Raw genomic sequence first — 18,162 nt, forward strand, 5'->3', positions numbered from 1 at the left:
TCCATTGCTACCTTAGGAGCTTCAGTTTGTGCTTGGTTCTGATTATGTCTTAGAGTGTTTAGTGATTGGTCCATACCTGACTGTAATAACCTGCATTTCCTTTCCTTTGTTCTCCAACAGCTACATGGGAATTGGTCTTTCTGCTCAAGGTGTGAACATGAATAGACTACCAGGTACACTTGCAAGTGAATTACAGTATTGTTAGAGTCTTAGGACTGACATTTCTGGCTAAAATTTCCAAGTAATTGAAATAGCTAAAAGATACTGATTTTTTTTAAAAAAATTGATCACTTATGTTATGAATTCTAAGTGGAATGTGTATTTAAATTTCATGTTCTTCTGCAGAACTTAACATAGCATAATACCTATCTATGCTTTGTTTTTCTGTTAATGTTTTGTCCTTTTTAACTTTACAGACTTGCATCAGCCACTTGGAATATTTTAATGTGACTGGTTCTATTGTCACCAGTCACATCCCAACCTTTAACCATATTAGTTTTGTGACCTTGTGAGAGTATAGACAGATGACAGAAGTGAGCTCAGCTGTCTGTGGGCGATGTGGAATGCTGTGTGAGAACTGGTTAGCAGAAGGAATTGATTCTGTCTCCTGATGTTAAAAGTCAGTAGTAGAGGAAATCTTTTTTTTATGTAAAATGCAAACTGACCTATGCAGAACTACAGGAAATACACTGAGACAGGAACATACCAAGCCAGTACCACTGCCATCTAATTATATTCTTGTGTAACTTGATGTGCTTTCATTGTACATTTTTGCTAAAAGTTAAGAGGGTTTAAGTGAGGTGTTATAATAAATAAGAATTGTGTAGTTGAGTGTGTAAAGAGATCACAAATTACATGACTTTTATATATGGATCACAGCCTGGAGAAAATTTGTGGTAAATGAAAATTATAGTCTATTTTACATTAAAGTATATGTGTGTTATTCATATTAAAGCAAAATTCCTTTGCTATATTAGCTAAAGAAGTAATGCATGGAAAAAACATTCCCTGCTGTGTTTGTGTTCATGTTCCTGGTAGGAATCCTTTCTCTTCAGTACTTCTTTTTAATGTTGTGGGTGGTGAGTTTATTTTTCTTAATGTTTTAGACAACATTTTAATGCTGAAATCACTTTATAGTATAGTTGTTGAGAATGTAGATATACATTTGGAGATTTTATTTGTATATTGTCTGTTGTGCTCTTCTGGCTTATCTTACAACATCAGTGAATAAGTGGCTGCTCAGGAGCTTTGTTCTTCATTGTAAATATACTGAACCTGTCTCCCTAGGTTGGGATAAACATTCATATGGTTACCATGGGGATGATGGACATTCGTTTTGTTCTTCTGGAACTGGACAACCGTATGGACCAACTTTTACAACTGGTGATGTCATTGGCTGTTGTGTTAATCTTATCAACAATACCTGCTTTTACACGAAGAATGGACATAGTTTAGGTACTGAGATGTATTGCATGCACAGTGGCCCAATATTGTGATTAGTTTATTAATGCATGATCGTTATATTTATTATGTGATTCTGTTTAATGGATAGATGCCTTTTTATTCTGTCCATATGGATGTTAAGTGATAAAAATTCATATCCTGTGAAAGCTAACTTATCTCATTCATTCTAGTGATAGAAATTCCAGGTTTGGCTTGAAAAAAAAAAAACTTTATTAGTTATCTAATTCTCTAGTACAATTAAAAAAAAAGTTCAGTTCTAAGAATAGTGTGGGGGAACAATTAAAAGGAGTAAACAGCTCAGTACATCTAGTAAAAGAACAGGACGGACATAGTTAAAGGGTAAATATGCTAATGGTGATTGCTGAAGGATGGTGTCTCAGACCGTTTGTTGCACAGGACCCAATTAAGAATATAACAGAAAAAAAAGACATGGGCTAAAATACGTTAATGGAACAAAGAAACACTGTAAGAATAATAGGAAATTAAAGGCGTTAACTGAATGTGGGTATGCTCATTAGCATTGTGTGTAGTTATTAGTAGTTTTTTTCCTTTAAAAAAAGATATATTTTTATTTTATGTGTACACATGGACATGTTTGTGTGAGTGAATGCCATGTATGTGTGGGTGCTGGAGGAGGCCAGATGAAGGCATGGGATCCACTGAAACTGGAGTTACTAGTGGTTGTGAGTTGCCCAGTGTGGGTGCTGGGACCCGAACTTGGATCTCTGGAAGAGCAGGAAGAGTTCTGCTGAGCCATCTCTCTAGCCTTTTCTGTTTAAATTGCAAGAAATATGGAAGGTAATAAGACTAACACTTTTAAAAATCTTACATTTTTACCATTGGGAAAATTAATATGCTCATAGCAAATTACTTCTGATGGGATCAAGTGAAAAGAAGCAAAAACTAAATAACCTTAGAGGGCATACACAGTTTTACTTGTGAATAGTGTTTTGAACGTTAGATTGCAAGTAGTCTGCTTATCTATAATGGAATTTCTTGAGTGACAGACATTTGTGTTACATTACAGAGAAGAGAATTTAAATTTCAGTTTGCATTGCAGCAGCTTTCTGTAGTGCCCCAGCACAATCCAAGTATAAAATCTGCATTTCTGTCCAGCTTAATATTGTCACTTAGAATTTTTTTTTAAATTCTGAAACTTTTTTTTTATATGAATTGAAAGTTACAGGTCTACAAAGAAAGGTCTTATATTCTCATCCATGTATCATGTTAATGATCCATGAAGATTATATGCAAAGTAGTTAACTGATACTGGCTGCTTAAAAATGTTTAAGATCTTAAACTTAAGGGAAGTCTGCTTTTAGGTTTGACAGCTCAAAAATGCAAAACAAGACATTTTTAGAAAACCACGATTAGCCTTTTTAACACTAATTTTTTAAACTTTTCAGAGAAGAAATTTTATTTTGGGAGATGGGAAGATCACAGGTGATGTGATTTTTTTCCTATTAGATTTTCACAAACATTTAAATCAAACCTTTTCATTGAATAAGAAAGCCATTTTAAAAGGTAAGATGCTTAAGAAAAGGGTACCTAATGATGGAATTACGTTCTGATTTTCTGTAAATTTGAAATGTTTGATGTTGTGCATAAATCTAATAAATATTGAGCATATAGGTGGTATAATAGTGGTCAGAGTCCATTTCAGTCAGCCTTGACTGTTTTTGACTTTTGACTTCTTTGCCATGTGACCTCGGGCAACTTACTGAACATTTCTAAGTTTATAAAAACAGTACCTGTAATACCTCCGTGTTTAGAACCACAGTAAGCTCATCAGTGAAAACTGAAATGATACCTGAAAAGTTCAAGATGCTGGGCACCTGTTTGGAGATTCTAGGCTGGGTGCTGGGGAGGGCTGCAGAGGTGACGCTGGTAAACAAGTTAGTCCAGTGAACGGAACACTTCTCTAGAAGTGACAGCCAAAGCTGCTCTTGAACATAGCCACACCTTTCATTTACATGTTCTCCATGGCTGTAGTGGCAGAGTTGAATAGTGGTGACAGAGACTCTATTACCTGAAAAGCAGAAAGTATTAACTAGTTGGCCGCTTACAGGAAAGGTCTTCATGCTTTTGGTCTGGAGTCCAGAGTCTAGAAGATCCAGTACTACTCAGCTCCTGTCCCAAGCCCTTCCCACAGGCATCCACAGAGGGGACTATACAATAAAGCTGGCAGATTTGTGTTTATGTCTCAAGCAAAGTTTTCAAAATGTACGTGTGCTTACTATATAAAGAGAAATGCAGAGCTTTTTATTTGAAAAAAAAAAAAGAGGTGTTTAAGTATAGAGCTTAACTAACTTGAAAAAATGTAATATATTTTCTTATCAAACAACATTTGTTAGCTGAAGATAACATTTCAGAAAGCTTCTTGACAAGTCAGGAAGTTAAAAGTAAAGTTTACGTGGTAGTAAGTACCAGCTTCCTTATAGGTACCTTTTTGTGGCCTGAACCACACAGCTTGTGGATGCTTACTTGGCAGATGTCCCAAAGTATTATCTCTGGAACTAATTTGGATTTTTTTATTAGCATTCTTGATAAAGAGCAAAAACTTTAGTAATTATTGACAAGAATTTTTGGTAAAACAATGTAAATTTGGACAGATTTATTATAAATACATATCTTTGAGAAAAGTAATTAGGCTACATTATTAAAATGTTAAAAATGGGATAGTCATGTTTTGTTAAAATGGTCTTTTATTTTCTGTATTGTTTAATTTTCTGACGATCTGGGTATAAATTTTTCTATTTAGCTCCCAACCACTATAAATGAAACTAAATATAGTCAAAATATTTTGTATGGAATTATAAAAACAAAACACCTTCCAGCTTTGCTTTCCTTTTGACAGATGAACAGAGTTTACTTATTGGTAAGAGTCATAAAAACAGAGCTTTACCAACCACAAAGCATTTTTACATTAAAAAAATACATCACATCTTTTATCTGAATGCTTAGGACGAGAATCATTTCAGATTTTGGACTGTAGGAGGGGTGTGTGTGTGTGTGTGTGTGTGTGTATGTGTGTGTGTGTGTGTGTAAAATATATACATATATAAAATGAGATCTCTTTGGGATAGAACCCAAGTGTAAACAGGAAATTCATTCAGGTTTCATATATGCTTTACACACACAACATGAAAGTAATATTATGACCTATTTTAGGTGTGCCTGCATTTTGAATATGACCTATTAGGTGTGTTGAGGTGGAATCGGACACTAATAGCATCGTTGGTTTTAGAGTTTGGATTTTCAGCTTAAGAGTTGTTCAGCCTGTGTATTTATATTTCCCATGTCTTTTAACTTGATTATTTTAATACGTAGAGTAGATAGTTTATGGTTGTATGGCTTTGCTGTTGGTACAGCCCAGTACTAGATGCTCTTCTGCTTTAGATGCCTCTCCCAACAGGAGAGATGCTGGTGCTAGGCTGGCTGCTTGCTTCCAGTGTGTGACTAGACAGTTGCATTGACCATCACTGGAGAGGTCAGTCTTTTAAAACAGGATAGTGAGATACTACAGAAATACTTGCCTTGTTTTTTTGTATTCTTTGTAGTTAAGAATACCAGTATACTTATGCCACTACCACTGTTCCCGTTGTATTTGGCATGTGGCTGTATTGAAATTCCACTTGAGGCATCCAGGAGCAACCTCCATTTTTTCAAGATTTGTTTTGTTTTGTTCTGTTTCTGAGGTAGGGTTTCAGCATGTAGTCCAGACTGGCCTCATATTGAGGTCCTTGTACCCCAGTTTCCTGAATGCTAGGGATAACAGGACATGCATTATGTCCTGTCAAGAAACTGTGTTTTGTTTTAAAAATAAGTACTATACTTTCTTTTGTTCATTTTTTTAACAGAAAATGTCTGTTCCTTTCACCTAAAAATGCTTTTTATTTTTGTCTATTGGAGACAGAGTCTCTTATACCACAAGCTGAGTTTGAATTTGCTGTGTCGCTAAGAATAACCTTGAACTGATCATCTTGCCTCTGTCTTCTGAGTGCTAGAATTACAGGCATGCACTATAATGCTGAGCTCCACCTAAAATTTTGTAAAAGCTAATTCTCCACAGCCATTAAGTGTTGAGGTGGATAATACAGCTTATAGGCGAAACAATCAAATCTGACACTGTTACAACCAGTGTTCTCACTCATATGACTTGAAGGTTTGTCTGTCTGAGATCATTTGAAAACTCTGTAGTTAATGCCAGTGTCCCAGAAATACAATGTGTGTGTGACCAGTAGGACTGATGATCTGTAGTAGGACAGCACTCACCCAGATAGACGTTAGTGCTCTTGAGAAAAGTAGGCTTGTCTTTCTCTTCTTCTTCTCCTTTGCTATTCTCTCCCTTTGTTTTAGTTAGATATTCAGCTTTTTGTTATTATCTGTCTTTGAAAAACGCCACTAATACCTTCCTTTCTTTTTTTTTTTTTTTAGGTATTGCTTTCACCGACTTACCGGTAAGACACAATTTTTTGAAAGACGTTTTTCATTTTTAACTAAAAGAAGTACAAGAAACAAGAAGGAGACATGTCTTACTCGTACATACTAAGTGCATGTGCTGTGCATCAAATAGAGGGCCATTCTGTAGTCACTCTGGAGCATCAGAAATTAAGCTTCAAATTGCATGGCATCCTGCTGTACAACATAAGATTATCCAAAATACCTTCTTTGATTGTTCCTGGATTAGACCTGTGGCCACCTTTGTAATAAGCACCCCTTTACACTGAGTTACACCTCTAGACCTAAAACACTCTTTTGTTACTGTGCATTCGTTTAAAATGTGTTTCTTGGTTATGTTTGAGCATGTCGGCAAAAGGTTGTACAATTGCAACTGTTCATTCACCTGAGGTATATTGGAGACCTGCTGTTTTAGGTCCTGTGCTTTTGGTGTCGTTTGGTAGCCAGATTAGAGAGTAAGCGCATGAAATAGTGAATTGTGACATGTTAAGGAGTTTATGTACTTTGGAGAGAAATAGGACATGCTAAAGGCAAAACAGAGTTGTAGAAGCTGTTCACTTTGCTCACAGTGGGACTTGAGTGCAGACTTTTGACAGAGTAAATTAAAAGTCAGTGGATATGTAGAGCAAGAGTATTTCAGACAGTAGGGAGAAAAGTGATCAGGCAGAGTCCAACACAGGATTTGGGAGCCAAAGAGATGGCTCATCAATCAAGAACACATACTATTCTTCCAGAGAACCAGAGTTTAGTTCCCAGCATCCATGCTAGGCAGCTCCTAACTCCCTGTAACTCTAGCTCCACAGGATCTGACATCTTCTGGCCTCTGTAATCTTGTATTCATACAATACACATAAATAAGTAATCTTCAAAGAGGACTTGACTTTAAGATAGTAGGCCTGAGGAACTGAGAGGATGGACTATGGAGATAGTGATGTGCAGAACAGTTTTCTTTGTTTGCTTATTGTTTGTGTCAGAGGAACAGACTCTGGATTCCTGTGCTTGCTAGGGAGAAGCTTCAGCATTGAGCTGCACCCCAGCACTGTGTTTTCTTTTTAGGACAGATGCTCTCTGCCTGTGGTTCCGTCTGCCCTCAAAGCTCTGCTTGAGCAACTGCTCTAGCAGTCAGCCCTTCTGTCATAGCCTCCCTCCCTAGTAGACACCACACCTGGATTTGTTAGAACGTTTGGGGCCAGGGTGAGTAAGTTAGTTTGGTGTAAGAGTCCAATATGGTCAAGTATGGAGTTGGAGTTGCAAGGTGGAATTAAAGAGAATTGTCTGCTGTAAACTTGGGAGCCATTTGGCATTTAGGTGTCAAAGTCTTAAAACTGGTTGTGTGAACAACATGCAAGTATGTGTTGGCCCAGAAAAGAAGTAGACGGATATTTAGGACAGGTAAGTTTAGAAGAAAATAAGGAACTATCAAAGAGAAACTGAGAAGCAGTTAGTGAGGTCAGGAAGACAATGAGTTAACACTAAAAGCCTGATGAAGAGAGGAGTCAAGGAGAAGGAGTTGTATCGCTATTTTCCTGTTGCCGAGATGGTAAAACATCACCACCAAAGGGGATTTGGGGAAGAATTTGTTTTGACGTATGTTCCAGAGGGCTAAGAGTCTTATCATGCCAGGGAAGCCCAGCAGCAGGCGTGACGACAGGAGCAGGAAGTGGGGAGATCACATACTCAACCCCAAACATGAGCAGAGAGAACTTGGAAGTGAAGAGAGATCATGAACTCTCCAAGCTTGCCCCCAGTGACATCCTTTCTCCTAAACTCCAGACAGTATCACTAGGTGGGGACCAAGTGTTCAGAGGCCCAAGCCTGGGAGGACAGTGTCATTAGTGTCATTCAGACATCGCAGGAGTCATCAGCTGCGTCAGTGCTGTGATGTAGCCTGTCATGTAAGAACCAGAGCTGACCTGTAGTAGAGTAGAGGTCCCCAGTGACAGTGACAAGGAAGTTTTGGCAGAGCAGAGAAAGTGTGGTGGGAGTGGACTTAGGAGAGACTATGGATGACTTTGGAGGACTGTGGTTACAGGGGGAGTAGAGACATAGGGCAGTAACTGGTGGTAACAAGGGGCTGAATAGAAAAAAAAACATTAAGTTAGATTTAACAGAATACTGTTTTGCTGGTAAATGATTCACTAGGAAAAAAAGTTGATATAATACAGAGGAAAGCTGCTATAGTGACCATGTTCTTCAGTGAGCAAGTGTGTAAGTGGGGGGAATTCGCTTTTGAATACAACATTTATGGTGGTGACAAGCAGGGTGGCGAAGTATGCAGGTGCCAGTTATTTTGTGTGGGAGGGGATGCATACGTGGTGAGGGTGGCGCACACATGCACATGCTGAGGCCGAAGGAGGAGAGGATCGGGCATCTTCCTCTGTTGCTCCCACTGAACTAAAACTTCTCACTGTTTCTCAGCCAGTGAGCCTCTGCAGTGTGCCAGTCTCTGCCCCCAGCACTGTTGGTACAGGCACACACAGCCATGTTCAGCTCTTACGTGGGTGCTGGCACTTGAACTCAGTTTCTCTTGATTTTACAGCAAGCTCTCTACCCACAGCTATCTCCCAGCCCTGCAGGTAAATTCTAGTAGGTAAGCTGATGGCATCCTTAACTATTACAGGGTCTGTCATAAAAAGACTCCCAAGATTCAGTTGGAGCTAGTTAGGGGGTTTTGTTGCTGGGCATTTTGCTTGTTGAAGCTCTAAGCATGTTCAACCCCATCATTGGGTGGGCTGTACGACAGTGGTTCTCTTGGCTCTTAGTTGGGCAGTGCAGTCGTCATTTAACAAAGGCAGACCTGGTTTTAGGCATGTATGGTTTTTATCTGCTTCTTGGGATTTTCTTTCCCACTTTGTTGTTGTGTGGAGGTCCCCCCCACCCCATTTATAGTGAAACAATGCAACTTTATTGTTACCGAGCAAGGTAGTTGTGGTGGTATTTCTTAGAGGTTTCCTATATAGTGTCTCTCGAGGTCTTCTGCATGCTAAAGTTCACTGTTCTACTGCAAGATAAAAGAAAAGCTAGTCTTCCCTTAAAGGAATTACAGAGAGTACTTTTATGTTCCTTACCTATAGTTTCTTTTGAGTTAGTTGGAGCATTGAATCCTGAGGGCATATATTTGTAAAAAAAAAAAAAAAAAAAAAGCCTTAATTTTCTTGACTGTATTGTGCTGTTCATTGATCATAGTGTGCTCACACAGCTCTAACAACCTTACATCTCTTGTTGTTTGTTTGAGACAGTGTCTCACTGTCTGGTCTGAGACCTATGGTAATCCTTTCCCAGCCTCCTGGGTGTTAACTCCTAAACCTTACATTTCTAAAACATACGTTTTCTTCCTCAATTCACATCAGTTTGAGAAATGTCTTTAACTTTAAACAAACCAATTCAGTTTGGAATCGGGTACATACTCCTTTTTTTGTCATTAGCTGTTCTCGTTTGAGATTGATTTTTAATTTTATGTGTACTAATGGTTTACCTGCATGTCTGTCTCCACACCACATACATGCTTAGTGCCCACAGAGCCTGTAAGGGCATATATGATCCCCTGGATCTGGAGTTACAGGCAGTTTTGGACTGCCATGTTGCTTCTGGGAACTGAACCTGGGTTGTCTTCTGCAAGGGCAACAAGTGCCTTTTTTTTTTTTTTTTTTCAAGACAGGGTTTCTCTGTGTAGTTTTGGTGCCTAGATCTCACTCTGCAGATCAGGCTGGCCTCGAACTCACAGAGATCCTCTTGCCTCTGCCTCCTGAGTGCTGGGATTAAAGGCGTGAGCCACTACTGCCCAGCAGGTTTAAATTTTTTTTAATTTCTTCTGCTGATTATTGAAAGTTAAAGCTAGGCATGATGGATCACACCTATAATCTTAGCACTTGGAAGGCTAAGGCAGGAAAAGTGTCATGAGTTCAAGGCCACCCTGAGACTCTTATCTTAATAAAGTATAGCATACATAACCATATCTCCCTACCAAAAAGAATCAGTACTTTGTCTTACTGTGTATCTTAATAATCTAGAAAGACTTCATATTTATTTTGACATACTATTTTGTTTCTGATTTGTGTTACTTGTTGAACAGTTATTTTTAAATATACACATTCAGTCTCTTATAAAATCTTTCTGTACATGTTATCCTCTTTTAATATTTCTCTTGGTTTGTTGTGAAAATACTTGGGATAACTATAATTAAAAGCAAAGAAACAAGGCACAAATCCAAGTACTAAAGGTGTGGGAGGATTTGGAGTCCCAAGAATAAAGATGGAACTTGATCTAGTGTTGTTAGCCTTTGCTTGTTGGTAGTAGAGCAACTCTGAGCAAGTTGTTTAACTTGCACATCTATGAAACGGCACCAAGCACCTCACAGGTAATTCTAGTGAGTGGACCTGGCTTTTCGTGAACACTCGGTGTGTGATCTCTTTTTGGATGCAACAGTGGATTACTAACAGCAAAAGAAGGAATCCGACATTTTTTATGTGTGTATTTGAAGCTACTTCTTTTTACATTTGATGACTTTTCCACTTTAAAATCTTAGGGTATATTTGAATGCATTTAAGTTGAATATTCATATTTGCCTCTTCTTCCTTTGAAATTGTACATTTGAGGTTTTATTTTTGCATTAAGAACCCTCTAAAATTGGAATGATAGAAGATTAGCATGGCCCCTGTGCAAGGACGACATGTAAATTCACAAAGCGTTCCATATTTAAAAAAGAAAAGAAAAGAAAATATCCCCATGGTGACACTATCTCTTGCTTAAAGCAAGTTTTTACCACTGTCTTTATAAAGGCAGAGCTTCCAAGTGTGCTGTTAATGATTGTAGTAAATTGTAAATGGTATTTTCTGTGAACTAGCTGTAATGTATATTTTGTAGATAGACATGTAGCTTATATAAAGGCTGGGATAAACCTGAGTTGTGTGTTAATTTTAAAGCTTTGTAACTGTTACATGACATTCTTAAGAGCACAGGTTAGATTTTTAATATATTAGAAATACAGTGCCACATGGATTATGCAACAGGGTCTCAGAATCATTCATGTGGATATCTTAGTTGTTTACATTTTCTTGATAATTAGAGTTTAGCAAATAACAGTTTTGATCCAACACATAATGTGTTGTTTTAGTTGTCTTTCACTAATATTTTGATTGAGATTTAAAAATATTCATGAAGTAAATTTATGGTTCTATTCTTGCATTGAAAAGATAATGAAGTCTTTAGTGTACAGTCAATAGATATTTAAAGAAATATGTTGTCTTACAGCCAAATTTGTATCCTACTGTGGGGCTTCAGACACCAGGAGAAGTGGTTGATGCCAATTTTGGGCAACATCCTTTTGTATTTGATATAGAAGACTACATGCGAGAATGGAGAACCAAAATACAGGCCCAGATAGACCGGTTTCCTATTGGGGATCGAGAAGGAGAATGGCAGACCATGATACAAAAGTAAGAGCAAGGGATTTTGAATGTACAGAATTTAAACACTGAGTGTTTATAAGGCAAACTATTCTTTTTTTAATTCTAGGATATGTATCTAGAAGTCTAGTTTAAATCCAAATCATTTGTGTGTACTACTGCTTGTATTTTAATCTCTCAAAAAGTAATTTGCCTGTTGAAATAGAATAGTGTTGACTTAAGCACATACAGAATTGTATTTGTCTGACTTAACTAGATAGAGGAAATAGTGACACTTGGTCATAAAGATAGTTTAATTCCTTTGTTAACCTTAGTAATATGACTGAATGAATTCTGTAGAATATACAGTCAGATTTCTAATAATGTTGACAAAAAAAGATAAGAAGTGTGACCTAGATCTTATGTTTGGGGTTCTCTGACTTAGGGACATGACCTTGAGCACCTTGCTCAGCAGTAGTTCAGGTACATATGGAGGAAAAAGAAGGCTGATGCTCACGCTCAATGTGGAGAAGTACAGCCAGGATGTACATACACTGTTTTCCAGGGCGAATTGTGTAAGTTGCTCTATCTGTGAAAGTGTTAGCAGGGTGGCTCTAGTTATTGGAGTGAGCCCCTTCTTTGTATTTAGCATTTAAATTCAGGGAGACTCTAATTGTTCCTATCCAAGAATCTAACTGTAGTCCTCTACCCAAAAGGCTTCGAAACTTAAATTAAAATTTAAAAATTGGGCAGGAAAGATGGCTCCATCAAGATGGCCTGCTACCAAGCCTTTCTTTCCACCCGAGTTCTATTACTGGGACCCACATACTGGAAGAGAGAACCAGCTCCTACAAGTTGTCCTCTGACCTCCACATGTGTGCCATTGTGTGCGTGTACATGCACACTCACTAAATTATTAAATGTAATTTTAAAAATAAACAAGCCTTAGTAACTATTTTTAATGCTATTTCTTATATAAGTTACCATTAGACACTTAGGATAAGATAAAGGGAATGAAGACCAAGGAGCAATTGACTGTGGAGTTAGCCCAAGTGCAGCATAAATACTTTGAATTCATAAATAATAAAGGAGGATGGCCAGCAGTAGAGAAGAAAGTAAGTGTTAAATCTGTTACTAGGAAGAGCTTTTTAGTGGCTTTATATATTTGTTTTATTTTGTAGAATTTCATAAGGAACAGCAAGAAAATTGAATTCCTATGATAGTCACCTTTTTTAGACTATACATCTGTTCAAAAGTCTAGAGACAGTGCCTAGATATCACTAGTATTAAGTGACAATTGTTAAAGCTTGAAGTAGATAGTGTGTATACAAAAATTAATACCGTTAAGTTGAAATCATTCTGATTGTATAATCTAGTCCAAGAAAATACCTAAGACTTTTAGATAGCATCAGTGTGACATGGTCATGAAAGTGTCTTTATAATTGCTTTTAAGCCAGGCGTGGTGGCGCATGCCTTTAATCCCAGCACTCGAGCCAGGCAGATCTCTGTGAGATCTGTAGAGGCCAGCCTGGTCTACAGATCGAGATCTAGGACAGGCACCAGAGAAACCTTGTCTTGGGGAAAAAAAAAAAAAAAAAGATAATACATAATGGCTTTTAAGATTCTTCAGTTTAAAATTCTAAGAAAATCTTTTTGGGCATTTTTTAGAGAAGATAGTGGTTGGAGGTAATAGATTTTTTTATTAATATTATTAGATTACCAGTTTTGCTAACTGTTTTAATCACTTAGTGACTTTTTAAAACGTAAGATTATTGTCTTAGAAATATATCACTGTCTGTAAATCTTGTAAAATTAATTCCCTGTCCAAAACCAAATTGACTGCAAGACTGATTCCTCATTGTTTAGTTGCTACCTTGGGTTTTATTCTGGGCACTTCTCTCTCTGGGCTAACATCAGTGTCTCTCTTCATACTTTGAGATCCCATCTCATTGGACTGATGAGCACAGAAAGTAGTTGGAACTCCAGAACACCAAGTATTAATCAGTTATCTCAAAACTGGGTCTTTTACACCTAGCTAACATGTTACTGGAATATCTATAATTAAGGTGAGGTAGAAATTATGATTAGTAGGATTGAGTAATAGAAAAAATGAATGAGGAACCAGGGGGTTAACAGGGATCCAAGAATTTAAAAAAAACCAAAAAACAAAAACCAGAGATGACTTAATGCCTTTGGTCTTACTTTAGATTATCTTTTTGGACTATTGATAACTTATTTTAAAGTTGAAAGTCATAGAGCCTGGCTTCAAGGACATTGATTAATTCTGTAATACCAAGTTAGACTTTGTTAACAAAGCTTGTCGTCTGACGCATGTATTCTCCTGACTAAAAGATGTGTTTTCTTTTTTTTTCTTTTAAGAATGGTTTCATCTTATTTAGTCCACCATGGGTACTGTGCCACAGCAGAGGCCTTTGCCAGATCTACAGACCAGACTGTTCTAGAAGAATTAGCTTCCATTAAGAATAGACAAAGTAAGAACATCGTGGTACACGGCGAATACTTATTTTTAAATTACAAGTTTGGTTGCTTTAACTTGTAGAAAAAAACTTTTTTTTAATTAAGAATTTCCTGCGTATATTATTTTAAAGCAGATGCCTCTGGATTTATTTCCATTTATTTTTGTGAGTATTTTTTGTTTTGTGCCAGGGATGGGGAGCTCTTTGGTTTGAGACAGGGTCTCATGTAGTCCAGGCTGACCTTGAGCCTCATCCTTGTGCCACATTGACAGTTTTGAAATTTTTTTTTTTTTTAATTTACACTAGAGTTTTAAATACAGAAATAATTTTGTAGAACCTTACAAAGAAATGCCTTTATCATGTGTCCATTAAAAGACTGCTTTCTAGCTGGGCAGTGGTGCCACAAGCCTTTAATCTCAGCACTCCGGGAGGCAGAGGCAGGTGGATTTCTGTGAGTTCGAGGCCAGCCTGGTCTACAGAGCGAGATCCAGGACAGGCACCAAAACTTCACAGAGAAACCTTGTCTTGGGGGAAAAAAAAGACCGCTTTCCTGTGGTTTGGGATTGAGGTGGTTGACAGAGCCTGATACTCTGGGTTTGGTTTCAGCACCTGGTGGGTGGAGGGTGGGGTAGGACAACCTTCTTAAGTTTTAAGAAATAGGAAGCATTTGATACAAAGAAAGTTTTCTTTTATTGTTTTGGTAGGAGTCTTGATGAGAAAGTGGAGATAGTATATGAAAGAATTTTTTCTTTGAAAGAAATTAAAATTTCTTCTAATTTGCTGCCTAAATTTGCCTAAATTTAAGGTAGTGTTGGTCCTAAGTATTTATTGCTTAAGGCCTTGTGCTGGCCAGCACTGGTACTGGTTTAACCAGGGCAAAGCCGAATGACAGCGGATGTAGGTTAGCCATCAGAGGAGGTCCCCCCAATGGGCAAGAGTAGAAAGAGGAAGCAGAGCAAACAGGTGGCGGTCGAGAGGACCTACTGTAGGTCAGGTGGCCAGAGGGGCGCCAGTCACAGCATGCTCTAGTACATGGCATGCTCTGTCCGGCAGAGGAGGTCACTAACTTGAGTGTTCTATATCCTTGGTGTCTAATTTAGCAAAGTTCTGACCCTTTCAAAGTCTGGTGTTCTAGTCCTGAGTCAGAAGGCCCAGTAAGACATTGTGTCATTTCTTTAAATCATAGTCTTGTAAATCTTACCGTTTGAAATATAATACTGCTCAATGGATGTTTTTCCTATAATACCTACTCATTCATGATATTTGAAAGTTGTCTCTGAAGATACTTGTTTTTTAAATTTTTAATGTCTGAAATTTTGCTTGGATTCCCTAATCTAAACTTGAAAGGTTTAGAAAAAGAGAGTTTAACAACAATTATTTTAGAGGATTTCACTGTTGCTTTTTTCTTGAATGATTTAAGGTTGTCTGCTTTTGTAGAGCTAATATTTTGCTTTCTTTTCTGAATAGGAATTCAGAAGTTGGTGTTAGCAGGACGAATGGGAGAAGCCATTGAAACAACACAACAGTTATACCCAAGTTTACTTGAAAGAAATCCCAATCTCCTTTTCACATTGAAGTGAGTTTTAATAAAATGTTACTTTATGTGTTACACATCTTAAGTAGTCAAAATTATCTTCATGATTTGTGGTTTTGCTTTGTTTTGGGTATTTCCATATATTTTTATAATGTAGCACATTTAAATGATATTTTCAAAAATGTAGAGCTGAGAATATTCAGCTCAGTGGCAGAGCAGGTACTTAGCAAGTGTGAACAAATGCAGAGAGTGCTTTGTGTTAAGATCTCTAAGCACACGATACTTTGTTTGCTTGTATCATTCATTCTCTCCCTTAAAATGTGAATGTCTTAACTTAGAAGGCAGTAATCTCAGTTTTCTTCTGAAAGGTACCAGAATAACTCAATGGATATATTGAAAAGTTATAGTAAAATATACATAAAAATTACTGTTTTGCCCATTCTTACGTGTATTCTTATATGTTTAAGTACACTTAGGTTTTTTTGTGCATCCTGCCCATTAAACACTAGCTTCTCCCTTGCTTGCTTGCCCAGAGCCCTCATTTTTGGTTGTTTTGTGACCTGCTTAGTTACTTAGCATATCCTTAGGTTCCGTCTGTATTGTAGCATGTGCCAGAATGTTTCTTAATTTTGAAGGCTGGCGATCCCAGTGTGCAGATGCACTGCATGTTGTCTGTTCTTCTGTCTTTGATGGGTGCTGGGGTTGCTTCTGTCCCTGCCATTGTGAATAACTCTAATGTGCACACAAGTGTTTGAGTATCTGCTTAAGTCCTAGCTTTCAATTCTTGGATTGTATGCTCCAAAGTGGCATTGCTGCCTCATGGCTGTGCTTAACATTTGAGGCCCTCCTGTACTGTTCTCCTTGGTGCATCCTTTGATTTCCTTCTGTGGAGTAGAAGGGTTCCAATCTTTACATATCATCATCAACACTTGCTTTCTGCTTTTTAGCTTATAGACATACTGATTTGGCATTAAAAAGTTTTAAATGAATCTTTGTTGTTTAAGAAAGTTGAATGTGGGGCTGGAGAGATGGCTCAGAGGTTAAGAGCATTGGCTGTTCTTCCAAAGGTCCTGAGTTCAGTTACCAACAACCACATGGTGGCTCACAACCATCTGCAATGAGATCTGGTGCCCCCTTCTGGCCAGCAGGCATACATGCAGGCAGAACACTGTATACATAATAAATAAACAAATCTTAAAAACAAAAAACCTCGGGAGGCAGAGGCAGGCGGATCTCTGTGAGTTCGAGGCCAGCCTGGACTACAGAGTGAGTTCCAGGAAAGGTGCAAAGCTATACAGAGAAACCCTGTCTCAAAAAAAAACAAAAAAAAAAAAAACAAAAAAAACAAAAAAAGGAAAGAAAGTTGAATGTGTGGGGTGTTGGGGTACATACTCATAAGACAGAGGCAGGTGGATCTCTGAGACTTCAAGGCCAGTATGGTCTACACATAACAAGTTCCAGGCCAGCTGGGGCTACAAAGTGAGCCCTGTATCAGAAAGAAAGAAATTTGAATGTTACTGAGCTTAGGAATTCAATCTTCCAAGCAAAAGAAAGTCTTTATAAGTCAAATGTCAATTATTTTGCCTCACAGTAAAAGCCAACTGAGGCCCATTTTGTCTAAGAGGTTGGTAATGCAGCCTGGGGTAAGGAAGGGCCGGGAGAAGGCTGTGCTTTGTACCTCTCCAGGTACACGTATATCTAAAATCTCGTTTTACATAACTCACTTGATATACCAAGAAAAATACTAATTTTAAGTTTGAAAATGCGGTCTGTTTTAATTTTATAGCTATACACAGATTTGATGATTATGCCTAGGTAAACTTTCTTTTTTCTTTCAGAGTACGTCAATTTATAGAAATGGTGAATGGTACAGATAGTGAAGTGCGGTGTTTGGGAGGCCGAAGTCCAAAATCTCAAGACAGTTACCCCGTCAGTCCTCGGCCTTTTAGTAGTCCAAGCATGAGTCCCAGCCACGGAATGAGTATCCACAGTTTAGCACCAGGCAAAAGCAGTACTGCACATTTTTCTGGTGAGACACAATCTTTGAAACTTTTACTCTTTATGTCATTTTGAGTCCTAAAACAATTTTTCATCTATACATTGTTATCCCTTTTTTTCAGTTGTACATGTACAGTCTCATGTTTTGCGTAAAAAAAAAAAAAAAAAGATTTATATGATATTAGCACCAAGAAGTATCATAAGGAACTGAGATTATTAATAGATCTTCATAAATAAATGTCATCATTCAAAATGAGCTGCCACTAAACCCATTGACAATAATGAGAAAATAATCACATTTAATAAAGTATGGATTTAAAATGATCTGGCTATGCTGTCCCACCAGTTATCAAGCCTCTCTGGCTTCTTATCTCTCTTGACTCATTCCTGGCTTTTTTTTTTTTTTCCAAGTTTATTTTCTTTCCTGTTCCTTTTTCAGCTCACTTACTACTCACACTCTGGCTCTTGGTACTGTCATAATTCCAACTCTGGCTTTCCTGCCGTTACTTCTACAGACCTTTTTCTGATCCTCTTCATTCTTCTCTCTTTGCCTATCTCTTTAATTCTGTTTCCCAACAGGAGCTCTTAGCTCTGTGTATTTCACTTTATTTTTGTTGTTGTTTAATTCTTCATTATTTAGTCCTGTGTTAGTGGATTAAACAAGTATTATTTCCCCAGGTACTGATTTAGAGATGTTAAGAAGCACCAACAAGTTTCACAAAGACTGACTTCTTTAAATGCAGTTTTAATCCTTATTATAAGCTAAGTACAATAATAATTTAATGTAATAAGCTAAATACACACACAGCCTGCACATCCTGAACTACAAGAGTGGTTTGTATAG

General features: G+C 37.6%; 1 protein-coding gene and 1 non-coding gene across 2 annotated transcripts in view; both read left to right on the forward strand.

The window, feature by feature from the left end:
- The window catches only part of Ranbp9 (RAN binding protein 9), a 94,291-nt gene that overhangs the window by 52,480 nt on the left and 23,649 nt on the right, over positions 1–18,162 (forward strand). Inside the window, exons 3-9 of the mRNA XM_059263112.1 lie at positions 121–173; positions 1,288–1,455; positions 5,902–5,924; positions 11,176–11,360; positions 13,689–13,801; positions 15,254–15,362; positions 17,159–17,349. Coding sequence (XP_059119095.1) covers positions 121–173; positions 1,288–1,455; positions 5,902–5,924; positions 11,176–11,360; positions 13,689–13,801; positions 15,254–15,362; positions 17,159–17,349 — 842 coding nt within the window. The remainder of the gene's footprint in view (positions 1–120; positions 174–1,287; positions 1,456–5,901; positions 5,925–11,175; positions 11,361–13,688; positions 13,802–15,253; positions 15,363–17,158; positions 17,350–18,162) is intronic.
- Positions 10,522–10,624, forward strand: LOC131912101 (U6 spliceosomal RNA). Its single transcript, XR_009379519.1, has one exon. It is a non-coding gene; the product is annotated as a U6 spliceosomal RNA (small nuclear RNA).

This window comes from Peromyscus eremicus, chromosome 5 (assembly GCF_949786415.1).
Source record: "Peromyscus eremicus chromosome 5, PerEre_H2_v1, whole genome shotgun sequence".
NCBI classification, from domain to species: domain Eukaryota; kingdom Metazoa; phylum Chordata; class Mammalia; order Rodentia; family Cricetidae; genus Peromyscus; species Peromyscus eremicus.